This window comes from Leptopilina boulardi, unplaced genomic scaffold, assembly GCF_019393585.1.
Source record: "Leptopilina boulardi isolate dan_hultmark-lab unplaced genomic scaffold, ZJU_Lbou_2.1 LbouV2_266, whole genome shotgun sequence".
Lineage (NCBI taxonomy): Eukaryota > Metazoa > Arthropoda > Insecta > Hymenoptera > Figitidae > Leptopilina > Leptopilina boulardi.
The window spans coordinates 3,008,846-3,027,460 of record NW_026137825.1 but is presented as its reverse complement, the minus strand read 5'-3'; the positions used below and the strand labels follow the sequence as shown (position 1 = coordinate 3,027,460).

Below are 18,615 nucleotides of genomic sequence, written 5' to 3'. Positions count from 1 at the left end.
CAAAAATAATATTCATTTTTCTTAATTGCATAAAATTTAAAAAATTTATATTTATATTAGTAGGTAATAATAATAATGATAATAATTAATTATTAAAAATAGACAAAAATGATAGGAGGATAAGTCCAAGTTGTTGAACTCTTATCATCAATTACTATTTTTCGTCTGATTGCGATGAAACGAAAGTCGCCCACTTATATTTGTGTTTATTTTATTTATATACATATATTTATATATTATGTAGAAAAGTCACTGTTAAATGAGGTCAAAAACCAGTTTTTTTTTGCAATAAATTGTAAATTATAAATTATAATCGAATGATTAATTGAAAATTTATTTTATCAATTTAAAATTCAATTACTATAAATTAGAAAATTTAATTTTTTTCACAAATTAATTCGGATAAAATAATAAATTTGTTTTATAAACTTAGTTTATGTAAAAAAAAAAAAAAAATTAATAATCTACTTTTTTAAATAATTAAAAAAAAAATTGTAGAAATAAACATTTTTTTTTACAACACAAAAAAAGTATTTTAATAATTTTTTAAAATAGTTTATTAAATAAATATTTTAGATAAAAAAAACTAAATAATGATTATAATTAATAATTTTTATAATTTAACAATTTTTTATTTATTAAAAAAAAAGATAAAATTGTATTTAAAAATTTGTTTCCCTAATCGAAAAAAAATACTATTTTTTATTATTATTGGATCCATTTAATTTAAATAAAAAAAATGTTTTAAAATACTATCACTATAGCTGTATTTAAAAAAAAAATCAATCTCAGCAATGAGATAAAAATAGTTTTTTTTTTTTTCGATGGTTTTAGTGGATTTATTTTATTAATCGACTCGAGAGAGTTTAAAGCAATTCCCACACATGTTTATGTTGTTCAAGTTTTTCTTAACCGCGCCGCGCAATCGTAGTTTGTGTCCCGTTTTCGTCATCAGTCTGATACGAATGATCTTACCAGTAACGTCAATTTTAAATCGTTTTTATAAGTTAGAAAAATTTTTCTGTTTATCTGTCAAAAAATTGTGTTTAAAAAAATTAAAATTATTTGTTTAATTAAAAAAAAAAAAAAATTTTTTCCAACGCGGCTTCGAATTTATTTTGTACAAAAAAAAATTAATTTTAATATACAAAAGGAAAAAACAGTTTTTTTTTTTTGTGACATTTTGACAGAGAAGTAAACAATTATTAGTGAATCATTAGTGAAAAAGTGATTTTTAAAAATTCAATATTAAACAATTAAATTAATTTATAAAAAATTTAATTGACAATTGAATAAAAAAAAAATTGACTAATTAACTCAATAAGTTTAATTAACAATTAAACGAATTGATAAATTAAAATTGACAATTAAATAAATTGATAAATTAAAATTGCTAATTAAATAAATTAATAAATTTAATTAACAATTAAATAAATTGATAAATTTAATTATCATAATTAAATATATTGATAAATTTAATTAACAGTTTAAATTTTATGCTTCTCAAAAAAAAAGTGAATTTCCAAAGAAAAAAAATTTGCAAATAAAACGATAAAAAATCAATTTTACGAAAAAAAATCGTATTCTTGGAATTTAAGTTCTATAAACAATTAGTAATTTACATATACATATACATTTTGAGAAACGTCATCGACCCAAGGTCTAAAAAGCATTTCTCGCTCTTGTTAATTAGAAAAGTAATTTCGCATACTTTTTCGAATTAGCAATTTAAATTATTTTAAATCTCTCATAATAATAATAATAATAATAATAATAATAAAAATCTATAAAGACTTTTTAGACATTTTGGAATTTCTACTGTTTGCAATAATAAATTTTCCATAAAAAAAACAAAAAAAAAAAAGCCATAAATGGATTATAAATAAAAATGGAATAATAAAAAATTATTAATAACAATAAAAAATAAGAATAAACAAAAAATAAAGCAAAAAAAAATATAAACAATTATTTATTTATTTATTTATTTAATGAACCAACCAATTTAATTTTTTAATTTTAAAAAAAATTCTAATAAAAATTAATAAAAATACAATTTGCCTTAAAATAGTATATTATGTGGCAAGCACGTAAAGTAGTACTTTTTAGGTGAGGATGTAATTTTCAGTACGAGCTGTCGTTAGTGCGACGTAGGTGAGACGAAGGCGAGCTGTAGGTGAGATGAAGACGAGCCGAAGGCGAGTCGAGTCGAGCCGAAAGCGAGCCGAGTCGAACCGAAGTCGCACAGACAGCGAGTATTGAAATCATCCGAACCTAAAAATTACTACGTGCGAGCCACATACGCTATTTTTTTCGCCATTGTTATGAAAAAGTGAAACAATTTTAAAGAAAAAAAATAATAAAAATTGATAAATAAAATAAAAGCAAAAAAAAAAATTATGCAAAAATTAACAACTGCCTAAAAAAGACTTTATAGGGCAGTTTACTGCCTAAAAAAGACTTTATACGGCAGTTTGCTGCCTAAAAAAGTCTTTTTTAGGCAGTTGGCCCAAACTGCCTTAAAAAGTGCTACTTTATCTGCCCAAAACAGGCACAAAAAAGACACTTTTTCATGTCAATGGCGAAAAAATAAAATTATAATTATAAATAAAAATGGAATAATAAAAAATTATTAATAACAATAAAAAATAAGAATAAACAAAAAATAAAGCAAAAAAAAAAAATATATATATAAACAATTATAAGAAAAAAAAATTCTAATAAAAATTAATAAAAATACAAATTGCCTTAAAAATAAAATAAAAAAAAGAAAAATGAATAAAACTACAATTATCCTTAAAAAATTTGAAAAAGTGTAAATTAAAATTAAATTAATATTAAAAAATTAAATAGAAATTAATTAATTGAATTATAAAATATAAATATTACCCAATCAAAAAAATTAAAAAATAAATAGTAAATAATAATAATATAATAATAATAATAATTAAAAATAATTAAATGAAAAAAATTTTTCTCCTAAAAATTAAAAAATATTAAAAAAATTTCCAGATAACTTCAAAAAAAAAAAAAAAAAAAATGTGGATTATTTTTCAATTACTGTGGGATCCATTTTTTTTACTTGGACTATTATTGGCAACAATTTATTATTATTTCACTGCGACATTTGATTTTTGGGCAAAAAAAAATGTCCCCTTTCGTAAACCAATAATATTTTTTGGCAATTTCAAAGAATTACTATTATTTCGTAAATCACAACCCGAGGGAATTTTAGAAATATACAATTGGTTTAAAAATGAAGATTATTTTGGTGTTTTTCGTGTACGTACACCAAGTTTAATTATAAAAAATCCCGAATTAATAAAAGATGTATTTGTAAAAGATTTTGCAAATTTTTCTAATCGTGGAATTCCAATTAATAATACCGATCCATTAATGGGAAATTTATTTAATCTCGAGGGAGAAAAATGGAAAGGACTCAAGTGAGTTTTCATTTTTTATTTCTATTTTTTTTTTTAATTATTAATTAATTAATTTCTATTTTATTTTATTTTTTTTTTAATTTCATATTAATTTTAATTTTATGTAAATTATATTTTTTTATCATTTTTAAAAATTTTTTTTTATAAATTAAATATATTTATATTTTTTTTTTCTTGTTCTGTTTGAAAAATAAATAATTATTATTTAATAATAATTAAATTTTAGTATTTAATTAATTAATTAAAATTTAGAAAAATAAAAATTTTACTTATAATTTACCTTTTTTTCGAATTTTCAGATCAAAATTAACGCCAGCATTTTCGCCGAGTAAAATAAAGGGAATGTTTTATCTTTTGGAAGAATGTGCAGGACAATTGGAAAAAATTATAATCAACGTTACCAAGGAAAATGAATCGATTGTTGATACGCGTGTATTGGCTGCAAATTATACAATTGACGTGATTGGTACCTGTGCCTTTGGAATACAAACAAATGCAATTAATTCAAAGGATTGTGAATTTAAAACAATGGCGAGAAAATTATCAAAATCAAGCTTAAAAACAAGTATCTGGCGAATGTTACGACCCGCAATGCCCACGTAATTATTAAATTAATTCCATATCGCCAATTATTAATAAGGTAAAAAAAAAAAAAAAAAAAAATTTCAAAATTGAAGGTAAAAAATAAAGGAATTTTTTTTTTTATTTCAAATAAAAGGTAATAAAATTAAAAAACTAATTTTATAAATAATTGTTAATTTATTAGTAGAAAAATAATTTAATTTAATTTTTTAATTTTAATTTTTTCAACGAGGAAAAAATAATAATAAAATAAATATGAGATTAATTCGATTGAAATTAAATTAAATAAATTTACATATAAATTTTTTAAATAAACAATAGTGACAAAAAAGGGGGAAAAATTTTCTTTTTTTACGACTAATATAGAAATTTAGTCAAAAATAAAAGTGGAAAATAAAAGAATTTTTTCTTATTAAAATAAAATTATTATTTTACTGTGTGTAATCAATTTTTTAAAATTTTTCATTTCAATTGGCTCTCATCTATTGAAATACAAATTAGAAAATTCTAGGTTCAATTTGAATAAATCATATGATTGTAATTTATTATGTCACCTTGAATATGACACAATAATAATAATAATATTAATTTCTTGGACCCTTTCTATTTTTTTCGATTGACACGAAAAAATTAAAACTAAAAATAAATTTAAAAAGAAAATATAATAAAATAATTTTCCTTTAAAGAAAAAAAATTTGTAAATTTTTGAAAGTTAAAAAATTTTTAAATACAATATTGAATAATTACATAATTATTATTAATCTCGTTTAATTGTTAATTTGTAAATAAAAATTCATAATTATAATTACAAAATGGGATTATAAAAACAAAAAAAAAATATAATTGATTATAAAATTTTTTTATAAACGATAACAAATTTCAAAATAAACAAAATTGATCAATAAAAAAAAAAAAAGATTGTTAATGACAAATATTACTCATATTGTATATAAGATAAAAAAAATAATTTTTTGATAATCGAAAATTAATTTGAGAAATTTTTTTTAATTTGTTCTTTAAGGAAAAATTTTTTTAATCTGAGAATTCTTTTTTTGCAGTGATTGATTGTAAAATAATTTTTTTAATAATCGAAAATTTATTTGAGAAATTTTTTTGATTTTTTTTTTCTTTTTTCTTTAAGAAAGAAAGATTTTTTTTTTGAATTTGAAAAACATTTTTTTCAGTTTATTTAAAATTCTTGGAGTGCAAATGATTGATCCTGAAGTGACAAAATTTTTTAAGAGCGTCGTATCACAAGTGATTAAGCAAAGAGAGAATCAAGAATTAAAAAGACATGACTTCATGGATTTATTGATTGAATTGAAAAATAAAGGCACATTGGAAGCCGATAACAAAGGCAAAGAAAATCATGATGATGAGCAATTAACAAAAAAAATTGGTAAATATATCTCTACAGTTTAGGAAAAAAAAAAAAAGAAAAAAATGAGACAATTTTTGAAATTTTTTATTAATAATATTGTTTTGAATTTATCTAATTTTTCTATTCTCTTTTCTATTTTCTAATTTTATTATTAGTAAAAAATATTTTGAAAACGTAATGTAAAAAAAAGAAGAAAAAATTTTTCATAAATAAAAATTTTGCTCCCCTTTTTTTAATTTTTAATTTTCTAATATTGATAATAGAAAATTCAAAAAAAAAAATGATTTGCAATTTTTCAATATTCTTACTTTGTCTATAAATATAAATTGAAATTAATGAAATTATAATTGAATTGGAATGCGCTTTCACGATAAGATAATAATTTACGAATTCCTCGAAAAGCTTTTTACTTTACGCAACTGTTTTTTTTTCTGATTTATTTCTAATGAAGAAAAAGAATAATCGAAAAAGTAATTAAATAATTAAATAAATAATTAATAAAATTAAATAATAATTATAATTTTAAATTTAAAATAAAAATTAAATAAAATTATTTATTTTTTATTATTAATTATTATAAATTATTATATTTATTAAATAAAATTAAATAATTATAAAAAAATAGAAATAATAAATAATAATTATTATTAGTAAATAAATAATTGAAAATAAATAAAATTAGTTATTTTATTATTAATTAAATAATTAATCTTTTTAATAAATCTTAATCTTTTTTTTAATAATAAATTATTTTATATTTATTAAATAAAATTAAATAATTATAAAAAAAATAGAAATAATAAATAATAATTATCATTAGTAAATAAATAATTGAAAATAAATAAAATTTTCGAATTTATTTTTAGAATTGAAAAAATAATAAATTTTTAACAAATATTAAAAAAAATTTTTTTTCAAAGCGAATTATTATATGAATTCTGTTTTAGAATTAGATGAAGATACAATAACAGCTCAAGCTTTTGTATTTTTTGTCGCTGGCTATGATACATCAGCGAATGTAATTTCTTTTTGTCTACATGAATTGGCATTGAATAGTGAAATTCAAGAAATCACGAGACGCGATATTTTGGATACATTGGAAAAATACGATGGCAAATTGACTTACGATGCAATACAAGAAATGAAATATCTCGACATGGTGGTTTCAGGTAAAAAAAAAAAAAATTGATAAGTAGTATCGAAAAAAAAAATTGTTTCTTTTTATTAAAAAACAAATTTTTTTTAGAAAATTAGGAATTTTTTTTCGCATAATTTTTTTTTTTGATAAATTAATTATGGAACAATAAAAGTAACTATAATTCGTGGATTTTCAATTGTCAAAAAATTGATTTTTTTTTTCTTGATAAATTAAAAAATTGAATTAAATTGAAAGTGAATGGAAATATAATTTTTATTTCCTTTTTTTGTTTTTTGTTTTTTTTTTTTTTTTAAAAAAGAAACTTTGAGAAAATATCCACTATCGCCTCTATTGTCGAGAAAATGTGAGGGTCCATATAAAATCCCAGGCACTGAAATTGAATTACCAGCGGGAATGAGGGTTATTATTCCAATTTATGGACTTCATCATGACGCCAATAATTACCCGGATCCGGAAATTTTTGATCCCGAGAGATTTAATGAGGAGAATAAAAAAAAGAGGCATCCATTTGTTTATCTACCGTTTGGCGATGGACCACGTGGTTGCATTGGTAATTTTATTATTTTTTTTAATTTATACATTAATTATTGAAATATCCTAATTTAGAAAAATAAATTTTACAAATTCTACTCCAAAGAAACAAAAAAGTATTATTTTTTTTTTTTTTTCAAAAATTGTTTGTTTATTTAAAAAAAAAAAGTCCCCAAAATTTTAGTTTTTGAAAATCAAAAAAAAGTAAAAAAAAAAAAAACTCTACAAAATTCGAGGAATCAATAAATTTTTCTTTTTTATTTTATTAATACTTTATTTAAAAAAAAATATTTTTTTTTTTGATTAAAAATAAAATTTACTAGTATAATATAATAATAATAATAATAATAATAATAATAATAGAAAAAAAATTTATTAATAATTATTATTTGCTTAATTAATTAATTATTATTATTTTATTAATATTTTATTTATTTAATTAAAAAAAAATATTTTTTTTTTATTAAAAATAAAATTTACTACTATAATATAATAATAATAATAATAATAATAGAAAAAAAAATTATTAATAATTATTATTTGCTTAATTAATTAATTATTATTATTTTATTAATAATTTATTTTTTTAATTAAAAATAAAATTGCCTACAATAATATATATTAAACAATTTTTTAATTAAAAATTTATTTTTTTATTTATATTTGTAGTAAAAGCAAATAATTTATAATTTTTTATTTTTACGAGAAAAATTTGAATTTATTTATTTTACACTTAAAATATAAAAAAAAATTTAATAATCCAGACGCGAATTTCTTGTGAAATTTTCTTATAACAATAATTTTTCTAGGACAACGTTTTGCATATTTACAAACGAAAATGGGAATAATTACATTTCTCAGAAATCATCGTGTGGAACTTTGTGAAAAATCAGCAATTCCGTTAATTTTCAGCCGTCGAAATTACATGACAAGTAGCGAAAAAGGAATTTGGCTGAAAATTGTATCGATTACAAATTGATTTTAATTTATTTCTAAAATATTTTTATTTTCCATTGAATTTTCCAAATTTTCTATATTATACTTATAATAAAGGTTAGTTTTTTAATATAGTCAATATTTTTTAAAATATTAAAATTTTGCTATTTTATTATTTTCTTTTTTTTTTTTAGCAATTTTATAGTATTTTTGACGAAAATATTATATTTTTGTACTTAACTGACATTTTTTTAAATTAAATAACTACATATTAATTAATTAATAATTAATTTTGTAAATAAAATTACCAAACAGTCGAAACTTTCTTTCCTAACCTCCAAATAATTGATTTTCTTAAATTTCCTCTCTCCATTTCCGTATTTTTACCACAATAATAATAATAAGAAAAAAACAAGTTTAATTACATGTTAAATAAAATTTCACAAACAATATAACGAATTCATTATTTTAATTGAATAAAACTTAAAGAAAAAATCAAGGAAAAAATGACCAAAAAATTCTTGACTTGACACACGTCACGTGACACAACAAATAAAATGTCCAACTTTTTTTTAAAGAATAATTAATAAAAAATTAATGTCTCTTCTATTAATTGATTTTTTAAATAAAGCGAGATTAATTTTTCATATAATAGTAATAATAATATATAAATAATAATAATAAAAATGAATAATAAAAAAATAACAAATTTCGTATTTGAAAATGCCGCCACTTTTGAATACTTTCGATAAATATTCGATAATATTAATATCGACTCGTGGCAACTTCACATCGACCAGCTGTCAATGTCAAACTTCACTTCGTTTTTGTGAAATTGTTGACTCGTGTCGAACTGTAAATTCAAAGATGTCACGTCTTTATTTATTATTATTGTTATAAAAAAGTTTTACAGTGTTTTTTGTTCAGTGTATTTGTGTTACTTTTATTATTATTTTTTTTTTTTATTAAATTTGTGTTGATTACAATAATTTTTTGATGGAAATAATGCCACGGTAAGTCGTATTTCTGTTTGCTCCTTTTTTTTTTTCTCTCTCTCTTTGACAAAAGTAATATACATATATACGTATATATTTTAACATACACACAACCATTGTCGACGTGAATCTCCTCGCGAGAGAGCAGACTGTTGGATGATTCTTGATTATATTAATAAACGCGCGTATGAATGACAGAAGGCGCTATTTTATCGCATTATTATCTTTGATAGCGGAAGTCTTGTTTTGCTTATATACATATACACACTGTGCGTTAACAATGATATGATAAATTCACTTATACTAATAATGTCCATTTTTCCATGTATATATGTATACACTACATATATATAGTTAACAATAATTAATTGTTTGGTGTCTTGCTCCGAAAGTTACGAAGGTTAAAGTTGTTTTTTTTTTGTAAAAGATCCATTCCTTTTTTTTAATCGAAAAAAAACATGTGAATCTTTCTCAATCAAATTATTTACCCCCACTGAGTTTTTTTTTCAATAACCGCACGTTTTATTATTTTTTTTTATCGAAGTGTCAAATTTAGAAAAAAATTAATTCGATTTTATCTTCTTTTACAATCACTTTTTTATAATTCCTTATATGAGAAATATTGAGCAATAATGACGTTATTATTCCTTTCTCTGTTGTTTGTATTTTGTAATTTTTCATTTTTAATTGCAGTGTATATTATTGTTTATTAAACATTATTCTCGAGTTTTGCCAATTATCGCAGGGAAATAGCAAATTTATTTTTTTGTAAAGGGTGAGACGATCTTTTTATTTTTTTATAATTTTTTTTTATTGCTTTATATAATTTTCAATTTATTTGTTTTTTAAATAATAATTTTGAACTTTTAAAACTGATATTGATTTTAAAAATAGTAAGATAAAATGAAAGTAAATTAAAAAACTATTAGTATTTAATTTTTAGGTTAGGAAAACTCGTTAAATAAAAAAATATTGAAGATAAAAATAAATAAAAGATGATAAATTTTTTCTTTTCTTTAAAAATATTTTAATTAAAAAAAAAAGAAAAATATTGATGTTATAGTCATTTTTAATTAAGCAATTTAATTTTTTTTCAATTATTATGGACGTAGAGAGGTTATTATAATTTTTTCTACTTTTTTTTTTTACTTTCCCTCGGTAAAAAAAATATATATATATAATTTTTTTGATAAGAATTTTTATAAATTATTAAAATAGAATTGAAAATGATGAATTATTTGCGGTTTAATATTGTATCTCGCGAAATAATTACTGTTACAAATTTCTCGAATGACAAGAGCATAATTCTTAATTGGTCTTTCATTAAATTTCCATACAATGGCGTGGTTTGTTTTCAATTTTGATATATAATGTTATTAACGAAAACACATGTTTTAAACATTTTTTTTTTAGCGTCACACTCTTCATGAAAGAAATTCACTTATAGAAATTATAAAGTGGATGTATATTATTTATTATACCCTTTCACATATCTTGTTAAAGTTTCAATTTACATTCTCTTGTCTACAATCTTTTATAATGTAAAAAAAAATCGTATTTTTAAATATTTTATTTTTAATTAATGGAGAACAAAAAAAATTAAAATTAAACTATTTTAACACGAAAAAATTATAATAATTATTATTTTATAATTTTATATTAAATAATAATAATTATTATTAATCGAAAAAAATTTAGTAAACTTTTTTTTCAAAATATAATATTAAAATTAGCTATTAATTAATTGAAATTAAAAATTAAAATAAAACTAAAAAAAAAATAAAATAAAAAATAAAACTAAAATAAAACTAAAATAAAACTAAAAAAAAATTATTTTATTATAGATTTGTTTTTAATAATAATTAATTTTTATTAACAGAAAAAAAATTAATAATTTCTTTTCTTTATAAATAAACTAGCAAAATTAAACGCGCGCCAAATTGAGTATTTAATTATTTGTTATAAAGAAATTAAAGATTAATATTATCAATAATTATTTTTAATAATTTTAATGAAATACATCACAAATTCAATTATATCAAAATTATTTTTCAATTAAAATTTTTATGAAATTTAACAATGGTTTATAATTTAAAAAAAAAATATCACAATAAAATTGAATTATTTTTTAAAAATTTCAATTCAAAATAAACTAAAATTCAATTATTACCCGAAATTTTAATTCAAAATCAATTAAAAATCCAATAATTATCAAAAATTTTCAATTTAAAATTTAATTATTTACCAAGTTTTCAATTTAAAATGAAATAAAATTCAATTATTTTCTAAAATTTCTATTCAAAATTAATTAACCAAATTTTCAATCAAAAATGAACTTAAATTAAATTATTATCCAAAATTTCAATTAAAATTCAATTATTTACCAAAATTTTCAATTCAAAATGATCTGAAATTCAATTATTTTCCAAATTCAAAATCAAATAAAATTCAATTATTATCAAAAATTTCAATTTAAAATCAACTAAAATTAAATTATTACCCAAAATTTCAATTCAAAATCAAAGAAAATTCTATTGTTTTCAAAATTTTCAATTCAAAATCTTTTAAAATTCAATAATTATCCAAAATTTCAATCCAAAATTAATTATTATCAAAATTTTCAATCAAAAATCAAAGAAAATTCAATTATTTTCAAAATTTTCAATTCAAAATCTTTTAAAATTCAATAATTATCCAAAATTTCAATCCAAAATTAATTATTATCAAAATTTTCAATCAAAAATCAACTAAAATTAAATTATTATCCAAAATTTCAATTGTAATTCAATAATTTTCAATAATTTGAATTTAAAAGCATCTAAAATTTAATTATTTATAAAATTTTCCATTGAAATTTTTTTTTTTTGAAATTTAACAATTTCAATTATAACTCTAAGGAAATTAAATTATTTTTAACTATTTTTATAATATTCTTTGAAAATTGAACTATCTGAAACCATTTTTCAATGAAAAATGGTATTTTTGTCCGCAATTTCTAATAAATTTTTTAGTGAAATCATCTAAAATTTTTAATTAAAAATCCCTTGTAGTTCAATTAATTTTAAAAATATCAATTGTAAATCTTTGAAAATTCAATTACCTTTAAAAAATGTTATCTCAAATTATTTGATAAATTATTTTTAGTTCTGTAAAATTTAATTATTGTCTGAAAATTAACAAAATCTGTTGAAATTCAATTATTTTTAAAAATTTCATTTTAAACCCTTCCAAAAGTATTATTATTTAAAAAAAAATTTTTATTTAAAAATCTAAAAAATATTTTTGTTAAAATAAAAAAAATCGACTTTTTCGACTTTTTTCGAATATAAATCGACTAAAACGACTTAAAATGAAATAAAATTCAATTATTTTTTAAAAATTTCTATTCAAAATTAATTATCCAAATTTTCAATCAAAAATGAACTTAAATTAAATTATTATCCAAAATTTCAATTAAAATTCAATTATTTACCAAAATTTTCAATTCAAAATGATCTGAAATTCAATTATTTTCCAAATTCAAAATCAAATAAAATTCAATTATTATCAAAAATTTCAATTTAAAATCAACTAAAATTAAATTATTACCCAAAATTTCAATTCAAAATCAAAGAAAATTCTATTGTTTTCAAAATTTTCAATTCAAAATCTTTTAAAATTCAATAATTATCCAAAATTTCAATCCAAAATTAATTATTATCAAAATTTTCAATCAAAAATCAAAGAAAATTCAATTATTTTCAAAATTTTCAATTCAAAATCTTTTAAAATTCAATAATTATCCAAAATTTCAATCCAAAATTAATTATTATCAAAATTTTCAATCAAAAATCAACTAAAATTAAATTATTATCCAAAATTTCAATTGTAATTCAATAATTTTCAATAATTTGAATTTAAAAGCATCTAAAATTTAATTATTTATAAAATTTTCCATTGAAATTTTTTTTTTTTGAAATTTAACAATTTCAATTATAACTCTAAGGAAATTAAATTATTTTTAACTATTTTTATAATATTCTTTGAAAATTGAACTATCTGAAACCATTTTTCAATGAAAAATGGTATTTTTGTCCGCAATTTCTAATAAATTTTTTAGTGAAATCATCTAAAATTTTTAATTAAAAATCCCTTGTAGTTCAATTAATTTTAAAAATATCAATTGTAAATCTTTGAAAATTCAATTACCTTTAAAAAATGTTATCTCAAATTATTTGATAAATTATTTTTAGTTCTGTAAAATTTAATTATTGTCTGAAAATTAACAAAATCTGTTGAAATTCAATTATTTTTAAAAATTTCATTTTAAACCCTTCCAAAAGTATTATTATTTAAAAAAAAATTTTTATTTAAAAATCTAAAAAATATTTTTGTTAAAATAAAAAAAATCGACTTTTTCGACTTTTTTCGAATATAAATCGACTAAAACGACTTAAAATGAAATAAAATTCAATTATTTTTTAAAAATTTCTATTCAAAATTAATTATCCAAATTTTCAATCAAAAATGAACTTAAATTAAATTATTATCCAAAATTTCAATTAAAATTCAATTATTTACCAAAATTTTCAATTCAAAATGATCTGAAATTCAATTATTTTCCAAATTCAAAATCAAATAAAATTCAATTATTATCAAAAATTTCAATTTAAAATCAACTAAAATTAAATTATTACCCAAAATTTCAATTCAAAATCAAAGAAAATTCTATTGTTTTCAAAATTTTCAATTCAAAATCTTTTAAAATTCAATAATTATCCAAAATTTCAATCCAAAATTAATTATTATCAAAATTTTCAATCAAAAATCAAAGAAAATTCAATTATTTTCAAAATTTTCAATTCAAAATCTTTTAAAATTCAATAATTATCCAAAATTTCAATCCAAAATTAATTATTATCAAAATTTTCAATCAAAAATCAACTAAAATTAAATTATTATCCAAAATTTCAATTGTAATTCAATAATTTTCAATAATTTGAATTTAAAAGCATCTAAAATTTAATTATTTATAAAATTTTCCATTGAAATTTTTTTTTTTTGAAATTTAACAATTTCAATTATAACTCTAAGGAAATTAAATTATTTTTAACTATTTTTATAATATTCTTTGAAAATTGAACTATCTGAAACCATTTTTCAATGAAAAATGGTATTTTTGTCCGCAATTTCTAATAAATTTTTTAGTGAAATCATCTAAAATTTTTAATTAAAAATCCCTTGTAGTTCAATTAATTTTAAAAATATCAATTGTAAATCTTTGAAAATTCAATTACCTTTAAAAAATGTTATCTCAAATTATTTGATAAATTATTTTTAGTTCTGTAAAATTTAATTATTGTCTGAAAATTAACAAAATCTGTTGAAATTCAATTATTTTTAAAAATTTCATTTTAAACCCTTCCAAAAGTATTATTATTTAAAAAAAAATTTTTATTTAAAAATCTAAAAAATATTTTTGTTAAAATAAAAAAAATCGACTTTTTCGACTTTTTTCGAATATAAATCGACTAAAACGACTTAAAATGAAATAAAATTCAATTATTTTTTAAAAATTTCTATTCAAAATTAATTATCCAAATTTTCAATCAAAAATGAACTTAAATTAAATTATTATCCAAAATTTCAATTAAAATTCAATTATTTACCAAAATTTTCAATTCAAAATGATCTGAAATTCAATTATTTTCCAAATTCAAAATCAAATAAAATTCAATTATTATCAAAAATTTCAATTTAAAATCAACTAAAATTAAATTATTACCCAAAATTTCAATTCAAAATCAAAGAAAATTCTATTGTTTTCAAAATTTTCAATTCAAAATCTTTTAAAATTCAATAATTATCCAAAATTTCAATCCAAAATTAATTATTATCAAAATTTTCAATCAAAAATCAAAGAAAATTCAATTATTTTCAAAATTTTCAATTCAAAATCTTTTAAAATTCAATAATTATCCAAAATTTCAATCCAAAATTAATTATTATCAAAATTTTCAATCAAAAATCAACTAAAATTAAATTATTATCCAAAATTTCAATTGTAATTCAATAATTTTCAATAATTTGAATTTAAAAGCATCTAAAATTTAATTATTTATAAAATTTTCCATTGAAATTTTTTTTTTTTGAAATTTAACAATTTCAATTATAACTCTAAGGAAATTAAATTATTTTTAACTATTTTTATAATATTCTTTGAAAATTGAACTATCTGAAACCATTTTTCAATGAAAAATGGTATTTTTGTCCGCAATTTCTAATAAATTTTTTAGTGAAATCATCTAAAATTTTTAATTAAAAATCCCTTGTAGTTCAATTAATTTTAAAAATATCAATTGTAAATCTTTGAAAATTCAATTACCTTTAAAAAATGTTATCTCAAATTATTTGATAAATTATTTTTAGTTCTGTAAAATTTAATTATTGTCTGAAAATTAACAAAATCTGTTGAAATTCAATTATTTTTAAAAATTTCATTTTAAACCCTTCCAAAAGTATTATTATTTAAAAAAAAATTTTTATTTAAAAATCTAAAAAATATTTTTGTTAAAATAAAAAAAATCGACTTTTTCGACTTTTTTCGAATATAAATCGACTAAAACGACTTAAAATGAAATAAAATTCAATTATTTTTTAAAAATTTCTATTCAAAATTAATTATCCAAATTTTCAATCAAAAATGAACTTAAATTAAATTATTATCCAAAATTTCAATTAAAATTCAATTATTTACCAAAATTTTCAATTCAAAATGATCTGAAATTCAATTATTTTCCAAATTCAAAATCAAATAAAATTCAATTATTATCAAAAATTTCAATTTAAAATCAACTAAAATTAAATTATTACCCAAAATTTCAATTCAAAATCAAAGAAAATTCTATTGTTTTCAAAATTTTCAATTCAAAATCTTTTAAAATTCAATAATTATCCAAAATTTCAATCCAAAATTAATTATTATCAAAATTTTCAATCAAAAATCAAAGAAAATTCAATTATTTTCAAAATTTTCAATTCAAAATCTTTTAAAATTCAATAATTATCCAAAATTTCAATCCAAAATTAATTATTATCAAAATTTTCAATCAAAAATCAACTAAAATTAAATTATTATCCAAAATTTCAATTGTAATTCAATAATTTTCAATAATTTGAATTTAAAAGCATCTAAAATTTAATTATTTATAAAATTTTCCATTGAAATTTTTTTTTTTTGAAATTTAACAATTTCAATTATAACTCTAAGGAAATTAAATTATTTTTAACTATTTTTATAATATTCTTTGAAAATTGAACTATCTGAAACCATTTTTCAATGAAAAATGGTATTTTTGTCCGCAATTTCTAATAAATTTTTTAGTGAAATCATCTAAAATTTTTAATTAAAAATCCCTTGTAGTTCAATTAATTTTAAAAATATCAATTGTAAATCTTTGAAAATTCAATTACCTTTAAAAAATGTTATCTCAAATTATTTGATAAATTATTTTTAGTTCTGTAAAATTTAATTATTGTCTGAAAATTAACAAAATCTGTTGAAATTCAATTATTTTTAAAAATTTCATTTTAAACCCTTCCAAAAGTATTATTATTTAAAAAAAAATTTTTATTTAAAAATCTAAAAAATATTTTTGTTAAAATAAAAAAAATCGACTTTTTCGACTTTTTTCGAATATAAATCGACTAAAACGACTTAAAATGAAATAAAATTCAATTATTTTTTAAAAATTTCTATTCAAAATTAATTATCCAAATTTTCAATCAAAAATGATCTTAAATTAAATTATTATCCAAAATTTCAATTAAAATTCAATTATTTACCAAAATTTTCAATTCAAAATGATCTGAAATTCAATTATTTTCCAAATTCAAAATCAAATAAAATTCAATTATTATCAAAAATTTCAATTTAAAATCAACTAAAATTAAATTATTATCCAAAATTTCAATTAAAATTCAATTATTTCCCAAAATTTTCAATTCAAAATGAACTGAAATTCAATTATTTTCCAAATTTAAAATCAAATAAAATTTCATTATTCTCAAAAATTTGAATTCAAAATTAATTGAATTTTCAATAATTTGAATTTAAAAGCATCTAAAATTTAATTATTTATAAAATTTTCCATTGAAATTTTTTTTTTGAAATTTAACAATTTCAATTATAACTCTAAGGAAATTAAATTATTTTTAACTATTTTAATAATATTCTTTGAAAATTCAACTATCTGAAACCATTTTTCAATTAAAAATGATTTTCAAATTATTGTATTTTGTCCGCATTTTCTAATAAATTTTTAGTGAAATCATCTAAAATTTTAATTAAAAATCACTTAAAGTTTCAATTAATTTCAAAAATCTCAATTTTAAATCTTTGAAAATTCAATTAAATTTAAAAAATATTTTCCAAAAATTGTTTTAATAAATTATTTTTAGTTCTGTAAAATTTAATAATTGTTTGAAAATTAACAATATATCTTTTGAAATTTAATTATTTCTAAAAATTTCAACTTTAACCCTTCGAAAAGGATTATTATTTAAAAAAAAAATTTTTATTTAAAAATCTGTAAAATATTTTTGTTAAAATAAAAAACAAATCCACTTTTTTTGGAATATAAATTGACTGAAACGACTTTTTTGTGTCTTTAAGTTGATTCGAGGCCTGTGTTTTTATAATTAATATTTAATAGATATTCAAACAAAAAAATTAAAATTAAACTATTTTAACACGAAAAAATTAAAATAATTATTATTTTACAATTTTATATTAAATAATAATTATTATTGTTAACCGAAAAAAAATTAGTAAACTTTTTTTTCAAAATATAATATTAAAATTAGCTATTAATTAATTGAAATTAAAAATTAAAATAAAATTAAACTGCAAAAAAAATTATTTTATTATAGATTTGTTTTTAATAATAATTAATTTTTATTAACAGGAAAAAAATTAATAATTTCTTTTCTTTATAAATAAATTGTAATAAAAAATAAACAAATTTGAAAAATTACGTTTTTAAAATATTTTAAGTTTAACAATAGATTTAGATTCAATTTTTAATGAAATAAAAATATTTGAAATTATATAAATTTCAGAGAAAAAAAAATGCGATTTCACTGATAAAATTTATATAATAATATCTAAAACTCGAGAAAAAATAATTTTGATAAAAAAAAAAATTCGCAAAATTGATAATTGATAAATATATAACAATTATTTAGATTATAAAATTATAAAATAATGATTTTTCATTGGCAGATGTCGAGTTATGGGAGAAATCATACTCAGAAATCGGCGATGATCGATTATGAACGACAATTTCAAGAAGATTTAGAACGTGCACAAGCATTGAGCTTGGAAAGTTTGGCACTGGAAAAATTTCGTCTACAAAAACAACAAAATCAATGTGGCAATAATATTCATCAGCAATCGTGCGCATCAAGAAGTGATAGTAATTCAATAAGCGAAGCCGATGGCACAGTAGAAAAGTAAGATTTTTATTTTTATATTTTCCTTTTTTTTTTCTTTTTTAAATGGGGGAAAAAAAATTATTTTAATAAAATAGAATAAAAATTAAATTAATTTTT

The 18,615-nt window shown here is 17.7% G+C and overlaps 2 protein-coding genes across 4 annotated transcripts in view; both read left to right on the top strand.

The window, feature by feature from the left end:
- Window positions 1-970: 970 nt before the first annotated feature.
- Window positions 971-8,304, top strand: LOC127281126 (probable cytochrome P450 6a13). Its single transcript, XM_051304653.1, has 7 exons — window positions 971-1,194; window positions 3,010-3,440; window positions 3,740-4,039; window positions 5,207-5,421; window positions 6,351-6,572; window positions 6,861-7,112; window positions 7,903-8,304. The coding sequence occupies exons 2-7, from the start codon at window positions 3,037-3,039 to the stop codon at window positions 8,070-8,072; spliced, it is 1,563 nt and encodes a 520-aa protein (XP_051160610.1). The 5' UTR covers window positions 971-1,194; window positions 3,010-3,036; the 3' UTR covers window positions 8,073-8,304.
- A 530-nt stretch (window positions 8,305-8,834) lies between these two features.
- LOC127281101 (phosphatidylinositol 4-phosphate 3-kinase C2 domain-containing subunit beta) overlaps window positions 8,835-18,615 on the top strand; it is a 33,703-nt gene continuing 23,922 nt past the window's right edge. For 2 of the 3 annotated variants that reach the window (XM_051304604.1, XM_051304602.1), the window contains exons 1-2: window positions 8,835-9,042; window positions 18,287-18,516. In XM_051304604.1, coding sequence (XP_051160561.1) covers window positions 18,287-18,516 — 230 coding nt within the window. In that variant the 5' untranslated portion in view covers window positions 8,835-9,042. Of the gene's footprint in view, window positions 9,043-9,780; window positions 9,800-18,286; window positions 18,517-18,615 lie in introns of those variants that run through there. The other variant, XM_051304603.1, reaches the window with a different exon arrangement.

What these genes read in the sequence shown, in the direction of transcription:
- LOC127281126 (XM_051304653.1), top strand. Translation starts at nt 3,037, where the DNA reads ATGTGGATTATTTTTCAATTACTGTGGGATCCATTTTTTTTACTTGGA. An exon ending in GCAATTAACAAAAAAAATTG is followed by an intron (nt 5,422 to 6,350) that starts GTAAATATATCT and finishes ATTCTGTTTTAG; the next exon opens with AATTAGATGAAGATACAATA. An exon ending in TGGACCACGTGGTTGCATTG is followed by an intron (nt 7,113 to 7,902) that starts GTAATTTTATTA and finishes TAATTTTTCTAG; the next exon opens with GACAACGTTTTGCATATTTA.